The sequence below is a fragment of the Ochlerotatus camptorhynchus genome, unplaced genomic scaffold (genome assembly GCF_037179485.1).
Source record: "Ochlerotatus camptorhynchus isolate MF236.1 unplaced genomic scaffold, CSIRO-AGI_Acam_v1.1 ptg000099l, whole genome shotgun sequence".
Lineage (NCBI taxonomy): Eukaryota > Metazoa > Arthropoda > Insecta > Diptera > Culicidae > Ochlerotatus > Ochlerotatus camptorhynchus.
In genome coordinates, this window is record NW_027040589.1 from 1053313 (window position 1) to 1067452 (window position 14140).

The following is a 14140-nucleotide window of genomic DNA, read 5'->3' on the forward strand; positions in this document are numbered from 1 at the left end:
GTAGTTCAGAGCAGTTTATTATATTATTATATTATAAAAAAAAAAAAAAACAAAAACACGCATCAAGGACATACCATTTGTTTTACCATCTCGCATTGTCTCGGGGTTACATCTGGAAGGTAATGACCATGATGATGGAGTGATTTAAGCACCCCTTTTTTCCCAAAATTAAACATAATTTGTGAAAAATTACTACACCACAGTACGCTAATAGATGATCCAACTAAGCAATTTTAAAAATATGAGAATTCTCACGTATCATTTAAAAAGGGCCAACAAATCATTCATTTTTGATACCATTCTATAGCACCGCTAAATAGCTACGTATAGGAATGTTCTGAATTATCGATAAAAATCATTGAAATTAACTTGATTTCAAAAAGACCAATCAACGAAATTTTTCAATTCATTCATAGGTCCACACACTAAAATGGCCTAAAATATATTTGTATCGTTCTATTAGGTTCCATTGATAAGTCTAGTAACGTAGAACAGCCGATGATTACAAATTTTCTAATCAACGCTAGGTCCTATACTGCTGCTCGCGGTTGGAGCAGAGCCGATGATTTGTTGAATATCTCACCCATTCACAACACACAGGGGCCGGGACCAACGGCTTTACTTACTTTCCAAAGGAAGACGTGATCAGAGATCTTTATGCCTGAGAAAAATCCCACCGACCTCGGCTGGGATTGCACCCAGACCCATTGGGGTGAAAAAGCAGTCACGCTTACCACTACACCACCAACGCCGGCACAGGAGCATTTCGTTTGCCCACAATTCGAATTGTCAAACGAGCGATTCGAACTTTCAAACGGACGATCAGATCTGTCAAACGAGGTGAGACGCAAACCAAGGCAATATAAATTATAAGTGGGTTCGTGTCCTTGCTCATGGTAGGACGCAATCGGATGAGTAGATGTCGGTAGTGTTTAACGTATTTTAAATATGGCGTCTTGGGCACGAATTTGAAAGTAGCTTGTATGAGCTGTCACGTCGGTTCGTCGGTGTTTAAGCTCCAACCATGTAACATTAAATGCGGCAAGGTGGTAACAAATGTAATGCCTTCAAACCCATTCTTACTTTCCCGCAATGGCCAATTAAAAATGATTTAGTTGTTTTCGAATTGACGAGCACATGCTGCGTGAATCGTGCTTTCCTGTAACGTTATCTAGAAAACTCTATCTATTTTTCGCAACGCAATTAAATACAACATTTATTAGTGATAAAAAAAACAATTTCGAATCGAAACGTTTCATTTAGTTGTGTGGTAATACAAATGATTGCGCTGCAAGCAAAACAGTAAAATATGACAAAAGTTATTCTGTCATGGAGCGACTGTCATCTCTCGTCTTTGCTTAATTTTTACAAAATGTTGCCGCGCACTTCATTTTTATTCAGTTCCGGTCGAACGTTCAAATTTTCTCAACAGCATTGCGGCACTGTATAAAAGGCATTTTAAGCCACTCGAAGAAACATGGTTGCCAGTGACATTGCCAAAAGATACCTCAAAAACCGTGCTGCTGTTTTGACAGAAATTTTCCTTGCGCGTCTCTATCAACGCCCTGCACTCGAGTTGTTCGCAGATGACAGGCGTTGCAGTCCTGTGATTGAGTCACGAGAAATTGACGATTGAAGTCATTATTTACAAAAGCACATTTTCCCCAATGAAATGTTGACACCGAATTGTTAATTGTTGTATATCAGACGCAATTATTTTTCCGGTCAAAATAACTATATTGTTCACTTTGACTATATGTATTAGTATTACTTCTGCGTGAAGTCAACGATTTACATAGTTGAAGATGCTAATTTCAAATAACAGACTGTAGTGGTAATTATTATACATCTATCGTATAAAAATTACCACTACAGTCTGTTATTTGAAATTAGCATCTTGAACTATATATTGTTCAATTGTTTTAGAGATAACCCGAGACTATAGTTGATTTGCCTATATATAGAGGGCAACAACTATAGTCCATAGTTGGCTCCTCGGTTGGCTCAACTATATTTTTCAGTTGATGAACAAACGTCAAACTTCAAAAATACAACTATGCTTTAGTTGATTCAAGAAAACTATTGTTAGGAAAGCATAATTTTACAATGTTTATTAAACAAGCTGCTCTTCATTATCGACATATTAAGGAAGTTTGTTTTGCTTCTTTATCGATCTCAAAAACACAACTGCAAAATCATAAAAAAGTTAACAAGAACATTCAACTTAGATTTGAACCGTGTTCATCTGCGTGAGAGCCAGCTATCATATCGTCTGCTCTACGCATCACAAGTTAAAAGTATGTGGATTTATGATGATCACTTGAAACCAAATTTTATAAATAAATTACATTTGACGGTTGTTATAATTGATCAAAGTTATAGTTGAATTGAGTATAAGATGAACAGTTGAATCTATTAGGTAGATATGATTGAGTTGACGGTCAAATTTATGTTGGAATAACTATAGGTTTCTTTCAAACAACAATATTTTTCCATGTGAAAGTAACTATTAGGATTGTTATCTTAACTTAACGAATTTGTTCTCCGTGAATGTAGAGAAAAGATGATCTTGAAAAGATAATCTACCGCCTGGGAAAAGAATCGTCCTGGACACATGATGCCTTAGCTAGAATCTAATCACAATATAAGCAGTATTTTTTTGTTTAGTTAGTATTTTTATTTCATACAAAAAGTGTCCGATATAATAGTAAATATGAGCTGAGGAAATTTCGGGTCCACTTAGTTGTTCGATTTTTGAAATGGTCTGTATAATTCGGAAGAGATCTGCATTTTTCAAACGAACTTCATTCCTACGTTGGGGAAGTTTTGTCTTGTTTCGCGAAGAATTGTTTCAATCCTCAATTTCTCAGATGGGTTCCTGAGTGAGTCAGATGGGGGGAGGGATCAGAGTGTTTCTGACCACGCATTAATATATAAGTTTTGTGATACTATAAAAACATTTTGAAAATCGATATCAATTTAATTTTATAAATTAATAATCCTTTTTGTGAATCGTTCAATGGTGAGGCTCTTTTTGTTAAGCCATTATGTTTGTCATCAGAAGTTATAGCACCCACGAACCGACGTGACAACTCATACAAGCTACTTTGCACGAATTTGCACAAGACGCCATATTTAAAATACGTTAAACACTACCGACATATACTCATCCGATCGCGTCATACCATGAGCAAGGACACGAACCCACTTATAATTTATATTGCCTTGGTTTGCGTCTCACCTCGTTTGACAGATCTGATCGCCCGTTTGAAAGTTCGAATCGCTCATTTGATAATTCGAATTGTGGACAAACGAAATGCTCCTGTGGCATGTACCGTCGGTAGCTTAAATATGCTATGGATCACCAGCGCTGCTGATGTTTTCGGCATTTTCAAGAACTGGATCGCATTGCAGGGGGTTGGACCCAATGCTTACTCCAGTGAGGTACAATGTCAGCTGGTGCCGGAAACATTCCTCTACCCGTTGGTGTCGGTACGATGTACGAACTCTCAACTAGTAGAAAGTAAAACGCAGTTTCGTTATTAAAAATCCCAACGTTAAGTATTTCCTTGACTACCGACTTTATAATACCTGCTTATTTAATTAAAAATCCCCATGGGAAGCTTTATTTCAAGAGCAAATTTTCATTACGTCGAAAGTAACAAAGGTAAACAAAGGCGAGCGATCAGTGTCAATCGGAGCTCCTGCTATTACACTCCCATCCCATTTTTAAAGTTTATTTACCAGTCAAATTGCTTTTAGACGTAATCACCTTCCGATTAAAATATTTTTCGATGTTACTTAAGTCACCCGATTTCTATGGAGATGCCGTTTGTCTTAAGTAAAAGCGCAGAGAAACCTGTGAAAAGTGTACGTTCGTCCTTTCGCTTTCTCATTATTAAAGTGAATAAATCGAACTGTTTGTTGCTAAGATGATTTCGGTGGTCTTTAAATGATGATTGGGCTGCACGTAAGGAGATGTGAATCTTCCGAATATCCTGGTAAATACATGTTTCAGGCGGCTGGTTCGGACTCACGCCGACAGTTCGCTCACCTCAAGACGGAACGGAATCTTCTTCACACGCTTGGTCTGAACTCTTGGACACAGTTTCTTATAAAACTGTGTAGAGGAATCAAACACACGGTCAAATTAACGGGGTAACAAATTTTTTATTGATCTTCAATGGATCATTTTAGATGGCTGAGTTTTGAACCCGCCACAGCTTGCATTCGGCGCTACTGTATACGGACGATCCAATGTAAAATACTGTGGTAGCCACAGTACGGTGCTGTCAAAACCTCAGCATCTTCAATGATCCATTAACAGTGGTTGTTAAGGGAATCAAAATTTTCTCCGATCTCGCTTCATGGCTTACTGATCTCTAACAATATACGTTGACTTTAGTAACATTAGGGGCCACCAAACGACATATAATAGGTTTTGACTCAAAAACAAGTATTTTTTTAGTATGAAAGCTACCGATATGCTTTGTAGGATTGAAACCCTGCTTAATATGTTAAACATTGCTATCACTATGAGATTATATGCGTTTAATTGGAAATAGGAATAACTTAAGCCACAATAAAAATTTACTCTTGAAAGAACGTTAAACATTGCCTTGTTGTGACGGAAATAGCTTCACCCAAAATCGTGTCCTGTTTTTCGATGCACGGGCGAACTTTTCCCACTAGCTTGTGGAAACTTGGTATCGACATCCTGGCGAAGTTTTGAAATCATTTTTCGTCCATATCGCAGCTCTTGAAGGACAAGATGAGTCAGATCCCCTCCGGTGTGCCTCCTGAGCAACATTTCCTACTCCCTCGCCTACTCCACAAAGTTCGTCTTCTCCTTTTCATCTTATTTAAAATAATAAAAATACGCCTGCCGAAGCTAGAGCAATTTCCGGTAATTCATGATGGAAGTATTGTGTAAGTGTTACAAAGTGTGTCGAAAGTGAAATCGAGCAAATTTTTCATTATGGCGACTGTCAAAATCAGATAATTCAGATAGTCTAAACGGACCTTTAGGAAACATATCTTTTGCCGAGATGGTTACCGAGCACTCGGCAAATTGGTTTGCAGAAATCCGGAGAAAAAATTTAATGTTTACGATTACCAACCGGCGGAATCCGGTCGCGAACTAGCGTTTGTTCAAACGAATTATCCCGAAGAATTTACTTACGGATCTGGGCCTCGACATGTGCTCAAAGAATATATTTTACAACGGGATTAAAGACAAGTGTTTCAAATGCAAGATGGAAGCGAACCAGATGAAGTTTGGAAACAGTCAGAAAAGTATCTTCTATGGGTGAGAAAAGTGCCATGTCAAGGACCTCTCATCGTAACTCCAGTAGATCGAGGTAGGAAACGCATCATGAACTGGTTGAAATCATTACGGGGAATAAGCAAGTCGTTGTTGCTGATGGTTATGGTTCCCTTTCACACATCGCAATGGTTACTGCTTGAACTGATTTTCTGGCGCTTGCGACATTCATAACTTGTGAAATAAGAATAATATGGATAGTTTTCAAAACGACTGGAAAATCATGTATCAGAGAATTTTGTTAAATACATTAAGTTCAATTCAATCTTAAGACAATTTTAAGCACTTTCTTCCGGACATAACTATCATTTACGAAACACCAAGGCACCGAACACATGTATAACAATGCGCTTTTTGACGTTACAGCTACTGTATAATTTATGTAGATAACAAGGCTGACGCAAAATTTTACAAATGACGAAAGTAAAGCTGATACCTACAAGACTCGCGATTAAATAGAAAGCGTATTATGTAAACTAGAATTCAAAGCCTGTTTATGCAAGCAATATTATGAACAATGTCAGTTTTGATTACGCAGTGATTATTTTTGTTTTCAAATGAAACACATTTTTCCTAGGAATATCGTAATGATGACATGTAACAAAACTAAATAACCAACCGGTGCAATCGTTTTGAAAAGTACTGAAAATGCTGGAAAATACGATAAAAATCCAAATAGGTAAGATTCGAACCACTGAAAATAATCGTATGCCAATCGATCTCCGGAGACCAAACAACATCCAGTAAAAATGTGATACTTCTCAATAGATCTGTTGTATTTTGTATATTTTCCAATTGCAGCATTAGAGTCTGGGATACACACCGTGAATCATAAACAAATCAACGGAATACAGTCTCGATTTAGTAAGAAAAACCTTAAAGGTAATTATTAACACAAATTATATTATCGATTTTTAAACGCAACAATAACAAACATTGACGAAACTGCAACGGCGAGAAAATCAAATCGATGCACACTAGCAAAGCGAACAATTTGACAAATATGTCATCTACAGATCGAGTAGCAAGTGAACGAAAAGTATTAAACATTAAATAATCAAAAGTTTATTAGAAAATCAATAAATGAAAAGGGTTTTTTTATCGTTTCAAAATGGCTGACATCTAGAAAGAGAGAGAGAGAGAGAACGAGGTAGTAGACAGACACGCGGTCACGCGGCGGATGGCAGGTATAACGAAAACGCGCCAAAAAGAAAACTGCATTCGGAGGAAAGCGATCGTTAAATTTGCTGAATTATGAAGAAATGCACGAACACAGAGGCAAAGGCAGTCCAGCAGCATTTGAATATATGGCGACGAGTATGTAGGTACAGACAGACAGGAGCAACAAAAGCCGGGTGTTCGGTTGTACGCGCGGGTAGAGAAACGGCAGTAAGATGATAAAATGATAGGGATGTCCGAAAAACCAAAAGTAATTTTGCATCGATGAAAGACAATCTTCAAAAATTGAATCAGGATGGGACCCGAGGTGGGAACTTTTCCGGCAATTGTATTATGAAAAAAGGGACTTTTAAACATTCACCAGAGAAATCCGAGAGCAGGGATTTGTGAGGAGAACTTCGATTTTTGTTTTGAGATTGTTTTGGGACATTCAGAGGGAGTTTGATTGGAATTCAATAAACATTTTGGGGATACTTCCAAAGAAATTCTGTGGAGAGTTCTAAGGTGATCTCGAGAAAAATTCCAAGACACTTCAATTCCGCGGCTAGTTCTAACAATACAGTGAGGAAAATTTCAAGAGTTTCAGATTTTTACAAGAATTCCGAGGTGTATTCCTAATTTATTCCGGTGATATTTTTTTAAGAATGCAAAGGAAAGTTCCATGGTGAAGGGAGGTAATAATGGACCACTGCAACAGAATGCTGAGCAGAAGTCAGAGGATAATTCGGGAGTAATTTCGAGATAATATTTTCGCGAATACTGCCAGACAATTTTCAGGATAATTCTTCGGGGAATTTTTGTATAATACTGCGTCGATTGGCCCTTCATACAGCAACATGTTGACGACAATCAGAGGTTATTTAAGTTTAATCAAGACAAACAGAGAAGAGAGCCCACTGCTATCGGATCTAGTTTCCGTGCTACAATGGGTGGTAGACCACTATCATACATCATACATCAATACTGCGAGGATTACAGAGAATTTGAGGGGAATTTCAGAATGAAATCAAAGAGAGTTGCATGATGAACCCTGAGTTAATTTTGATGCTAACACGGTAAAAAACATCATGTTCATGTAAAGTGATTTGCTGTTGAATTTGCACTACTTGCCAAACATTGCAATTCGATGTGCAAATCCCTTGGAAGAGATCATATCGAAGCACGATGAAATCAACAGCAATTCACTTAATTTTAGATTGTATTGCACATCGTTGTTGATGAGCTGTGCTTTGAACTTGAAATGTCAACCATACTGATATTAACAATCTATCACTTTAAGTTTAATAATTTATCCTAGGATTTCATGTTTGCTGAAAATGGGTTTAAATAAATATAGTGCCTCATTCATACTGCAAGCCTTCTTATATGTCTTTCAGAATATGGCCAAAGAACATATTACTAGCCAGATCACATGTTTCCAAGTGATATTGAACAACATTGCAACGCTTGTAGTATAAGCAAGACGAGATATCAATTTCATAAGTTTGACAATGTTTTGTAATAGAAGCTCCATTATACACTTTTATTGAATACAGCATCAATTTCATAATACGCACTAGAATGCATATTATTTCGGGTGGAAATGAAGAATTATCGCTTCTCTCACTTGACGTTATTTGTTGTTGACTTGCCATCTTCGCGAGTAATACTTGGCATGTGCGTTTTTGACATTTGTTTCCAACAGTAAACCTAATCAAATTGAATGGATGAAAACAGTGGTGCCAATACAAATGATAGTCATTTTGATTTAAAGGTATTATACAGTACATATTTTTCAACGACAAATCACTTTGTCTCTAAACGCAAATCACTTGAAAATCAATGTTAAATCTCTTCGATTCGTAGTGCCGCAAGACAGACTAACTCAAGTGCAAGAGCATTTGGATTAGAAGTGACAACATTTTACCGTGAAGGACATTCTTTAGAATAATTATAAAGAAATTCTGTGAAGAGTTCAATGGGTATCTCAATAACGTGGTCGTGTCTAGGACACAACCCCAAACTGTCTTAGTCTGAAATCTAGACTGAAAAGAAGTATCAGGATTGTTACTACTACGCAAATTCTGCGATTTTTTTGTTATTTTCGCGGATCAAGTTTCATTTTTTAATAACTGAAGACTCGATTGTTTCAAGGTCAAATTGTCAATTTGTCGTTCGCCCACGTAAAATATTGAAATTTATAATAGGTGCGAAGGTCAATTTTCAGAACTTTTCTTTAGTTCTCCGAACGTATGTATTTGAGTATTGTAAACCTCCAAAGCTCAGAAAATCTAAACCAGTTCAAAGTTTGTGGTTCGCAGATCCTCTCTAAAACACTTCAAAGATCTTCGAAGTTCGCTGAACCTCTCAGAGGTTATGCAAGCTTCACATATTTTCATTAGCTCGCTGTTCCTTTCAGAAGTTCTCATAAATGTTTAGAGAACTTCAGAGGAAATTAGTGATCTTCTGAGAAAGAAACAATTTATAAGCTAGAAACGCAGGAAATCACAGGGAATTTTCTCAATCCGTATTCATAATCAAGACCTAAACTATTTAAAGCCAGGAAAAAAAATCTTAGACTGGAAACATTTTTTTAAAGTTCCAAGACATGGGCCATTTCAGTTTCAAGATTTTATACTTAGGAAAATTTTGAAGACTGTGGGCTTAACTTTTTTTCTTAAAATCCAACGCTTGAAAAATAAGATTCAGTATCAATTTGGGCTTCGACGAATTTCGGACTTATACATACAGTCAACTTTCGCTCGTTGAGCTAAACCCGTAGCCCACTTAGTGAAAGGCTTTCGTTAGTTGGGCTGAGCTGTCAAGCTGAATATTGGTTGATTGGTTATACACCGATTGTTTATTATCATCACAATCCTTTAGTAACTATCCAAATTGTTCATACATGAGCCCCTCGAAAATGAATCAGCACTGTCAGAAATGACGTTTGACTTCGATTTAGGTTGGCTTCAGCCCAACTAAAACGTAGCCCAACGCACGAAATTTGACTGTATTTTTAATATTCTAAACCAGAAAGATTTGCAAGGTTTCGTACAAATGATTTTTATTTTATTTTGAATTTAGTTTTGTTTAAGACCCCCACAAAAACCGAGGTTGTGGGTAGGGCTGGCAATTGTTGTATTTTTTCTGCCAACATATCTGAGCTTGTTGAGTTGAGGTAGAAGATCTTTCAGCAAATTAGCTTTGATTAATTGCAAATAATCAAGGTCATTAAGGACATCGATAACTGATGAATGGCTGAGTTCTTTTCGTTTGTTTGTTTGTAATGTTCTTAGGAATTTTCAAAGCTGCCATTGGAGTCTTATAATGAAATGCTTCCAAGATTTCTCTTGATATCTATCATCAACCAACCAATTTTACCCCGAATCACAGTATTTTTTTTTTAAATTTTGTTTTATGGCGAAATGTAGATTCCGTATCTTAATAGGCCTTTTTAATGGGAACTAAACGATCGATTCAACCTCTGGTGGTGAATAGGAGGACGTCAAAAAGAGTGTTGTGAGCATAAATTTTTGCCTTGAGGCATAGGGAGCGGAACACTTTTTTACTTTTCCTGATTAATTGATTCATCTGAGATGCTCCAAAACTTAATCTACAGTTGAAAAATTTAATTCTGTATCGTTTTTGCAAAGATCCTGCTAGTGTACAGGAATATTTTTGTTGCGAAAAATTGAAAATTAGAAAAGTGTCTTAGTGGTTATGATCTTCCGGATTTCTTGTGTGTGGATAGTTAAGGTACAAATCAGTTCTGTGAAAAATCGTACAATAAGACAATTACCGATTGCCAAGATGTCGAATGAAAAATGCTTTAATTTGCGTTGTGAAAAATAGTTATCCTGATGTAAACCAACGGTTTGGTTGACGTTTCCTCTCGAAGTCGCGTAGCGCACTCTACGTTGATGGTGCATTAAAAAGGCGTATTGATTTTCGTCGGATTTATTAAAAAAAAATTTCATACGAAAATGGTAAGCGGAAACATACAATAATCGCGCATTTGAGATTCAAACTTTGTTAGCAAGCCTCCCGGATCCTAAATCTGGCACTGGTTGTGGGCCATTTGAAATTTATCGGATCTCGAAGTTGGAAACAGGTAACTCCTTAGAGTAAAAGAAACTTTCAAATCATGGTCTTGAATTTCAAAAAGATACAAAAATCTCGAGCTTGGTGCAAGTTTAATGATATTCCAACTTGTAAACAAGTTCAATATCCCAAATTAAGAAGAATGTTCAATGTCCTGAATTTTTATTTTTTTTTATGATCCTGGACTGCGAAAAAATATCACGATCCAAGTTTGATAGACTTTTTTACTTTATAATCTAAACTTGATTGTAGATTTGAGATCTATCATTTTATTCAGAGATATTTGAATCTATATGATTATCAAGTATATTAACACTCCGAACACGATGCCTCCGGTAAAATGTGCAACTACAATTTGGTAATGTTTGAAAAATCATTGCTAAATCAATGGCGTCAATGTTTGAAATATCATTGCTCAATCAATGGCGTCAATAAATTTTGAAATTCGTCAATAAATGGCTGACCTAAGATTTTTCAATCATTGCAGGTTTAACGTTACACATTTTACCGGAGGCATCGTGTTCGGAGTGTTAATTAAATTCGTCGTATAGGATTAGCAATTGGTTGTAATATTTATTCACCATATCAAATATCAAATTTTAAAGTATATTACGAACAACACTCCGTGCAGTATGTTCTCGAAATCTTCCTAGAACATTTGAATGGGTTTCTAAAGGGCAGGTGTTCTAGTGGATTTTCTATAGCTACGGTATGGGACTTTTGATAGCGTAATTTAAAATAGTAGAATCCATAGGAAACAATGATGCCTTGTATTATAGGCTCGATTATTAATGGAAGACGATCTTCATAATTTACTTTGTAATTATCATTAAGCAACACATTTCCAGTAAAGTCAAAACTGATTCACGAATTAAACTTTAATCGGTAAGCGTGCCCTGTCTGGATTTTTTTCAAGGAAAATGACTGGAAAATCAGGGAATTTATTTTTCATTAATGAGTCACCACCCTGATTGAGGTTCAAATCATAAGGAACGTCTTTTATCCGATTTGCAAAATTACTGTTACCTAGATGCAATCAAAATTTGATAACAAATCTGAATCCAGCGAGTTAATATTAAGCAATATTTTTTTCGATTTAAGACATCGAATGGCATACTTGAGTAAAGAATCGCATTATAGAATTAATCAAATATCAGCGAATGATAAGTTGAAAAAAAAAACTGACTCGTAAAAATATTGGACATCCCTTGTTGTTAGGACATGTATGCACTGATGCTAGAGGTTAGGTAGCGACACACGACAACAGCATGGAAAAGTTCGTCTGGATTTGTACCCAGCAGCGTCACAATGCGAGCACTGCGGTGTTCGATCTGCCTGCGATGGTATTGGTGTAGGTACCTCTCGTCCGTCGCGGTATAAACCCGAACGGTTGCTGAATACGAACCGAACGCGCACGAAGAAACGAAATAAATAGCCCATTCGGGCTGGTATTCAGCATCATTCGGTTTTCGACGGCAAAGGAGTGCACACATCATCACGACGCTGCCTAGCAGCAGTAGCACAGTGGAAGGTAGTTCCTCTTGGTGGAGGGCTACCCAAGTTTAGGCTTGACAGTGAAAGTAGTAAAATGTGATTATATAAGCTTTCAAACGGCAAGATCTGAGTGGTTAGAAGAAAATTGCTTCTGTTTCTGAGGACGAAGAAAGTACAAAATCGATAAAGTCAGGAACCGGCAGAAAAAGTGACGCACAGTATGAGAGCTTGAAAGTCGATGAAAATGGCCGTAAACTGCAAAAAATTAGACTGCAGCGACTATTGGTGTTAATCAATTACGAATAGTCATAATTTTACGCCAAAAAATGGCTGAAAACGGGTAGCAATAGTTCGAGAAGATTCCTGCCACGCTGTTCCACTGAAATTTGCAAAGATGGCTGCCGTACGCCATCATCACCGGATGTTGCTAGTGTGTTCGTGATGGAAGCGATAAGTGTGTAGCACTGCAGTGATTCTACAGAAAATTGATTAGGTAAAACAATTTGAATAGTATATTTTTGCTAGACGTTTTATATAAAAATGCTTTCAAACAGCTTAGTTAGTTTTTCCACTAGATTCAAGCTCGAACCATGTGAGATTAGTGTCAGCCATTTTGAAATTTAAAATTCGTTCAATTTACCGTTTGCCGTGCATTACTAACGCCTTGCATTTTTTTCCATTTTCTTCCAATAGCTTCCAAGCGTCGGAATGCCAGTGGCTAGAAGCCGGAATGGATTACGATGGGGGCAATTCAAACAAAAATTGGAACTACTTTTGCCGGTAGATCAGCAGGATGTCGATGCGGCGAGAAAGTCAACTAGGGCGTGCATGAAACGCACACTACTGCGCACTGCCGGTATGGCAAGCTTACACACACCTGCAGTCATCGGCCGCCGCCGCGGTGGCGTCTGGAGAGCTATTGCCGAATCATCATCATTTCGCCAGACATGAGGTAACATGACTTTGCAGATGTCTTGCAACCGATACTATGAGCATTACGGTTAATGTTTTAGTAATACGTTTCTACCCCCTTAAGAGGTACGCTCTAGACAACGTCTTAACGTTAAAATGAATCCTGTGGATGTCTTCAAAACTAGGTCGTTTTAGAATATTTTCGTTAAATCTTACCAAGCCACTATAATTTCGGATATGTTTTAGAAATTCGTTTTTTGCCGCCCCTCGAAAGAGGGGCACAGTCTCAGTCTTAGTAGTTTAGCAGTCCAAACATAATGGGCTAAGTCTTAGTAGTTAAAACAAATGAGCCTTGCGGATGTCTTCAAAACTAGGTCGTTTTAGAATATTTACAACATCATACCAAACCACTCTAATTTCGGATATGTTTTAGAAATTCGTTTTTTACGAAAATTTTGTCACGGGTATTGTCCCTGGCATAAGTGTGTAAATGTAAGAAAACAAAATGAATCCTGTGGATGTCTTCAAAACTAGGTCGTTTTAGAATATTTGCGAAAAACAAGTCTTACCAAACCACTCTAATTTCGGATATGTTTTAGAAATTCGTTTTTTGCCGCCCCTCGAAAGAGGGGAATTGTCTTAGCGTGTAAACACAACTAAATGAACTCTGCGGATGTCTTCAAAACTAGGTCGTTTTAGAATATTTACAACCATCATACCAAACCACTTTAATTTCGGATATGTTTTAGAAATTCGTTTTTTACGAAAATTTTGCACAAACAGTGAAATCTCGCGTCACCTTTCAAAAAAGACCCATCTACATTGATCGATTCTCTTCAGCGACTCTCGTTTCGTTGATAAATTGGCTTCAAAAACATGTTCTGCAGTTCGTATAGTTAGAAGGCTATGAAGAAAAATTATCCCGAAATATGAATGCTGCCAAGTTATTAACGAAAGAAAGAGAGAGAGAGTCGATGAAGAGAATCGATCAATGTAGATTGGTCTATTTGCAAAGTGACGCGAGAAATACTGCTACGTGCCCGGGCCATGGGCCCTGGAGTCTTGAACGTCAAAGTGAGTCCAGCGGATGTCTTCAAAACTAGGTCGTTTTAGAATATTTGTGAAAAAAACAAAGTCTTACCAAACCACTCT

The 14140-nt window shown here is 37.2% G+C and overlaps 1 protein-coding gene across 1 annotated transcript in view; it reads left to right on the plus strand.

Moving 5' to 3' along the window:
* The window catches only part of LOC135698965 (RNA-binding protein FUS), a 40779-nt gene extending 27334 nt beyond the window's left edge, over positions 1 to 13445 (plus strand). The window contains exon 5 of the mRNA XM_065219130.1: positions 12770 to 13445. Within this exon, the coding sequence (XP_065075202.1) occupies positions 12770 to 12798 (29 nt within the window). The 3' untranslated portion in view covers positions 12799 to 13445. The remainder of the gene's footprint in view (positions 1 to 12769) is intronic.
* The last annotated feature ends 695 nt before the right edge of the window (positions 13446 to 14140 follow it).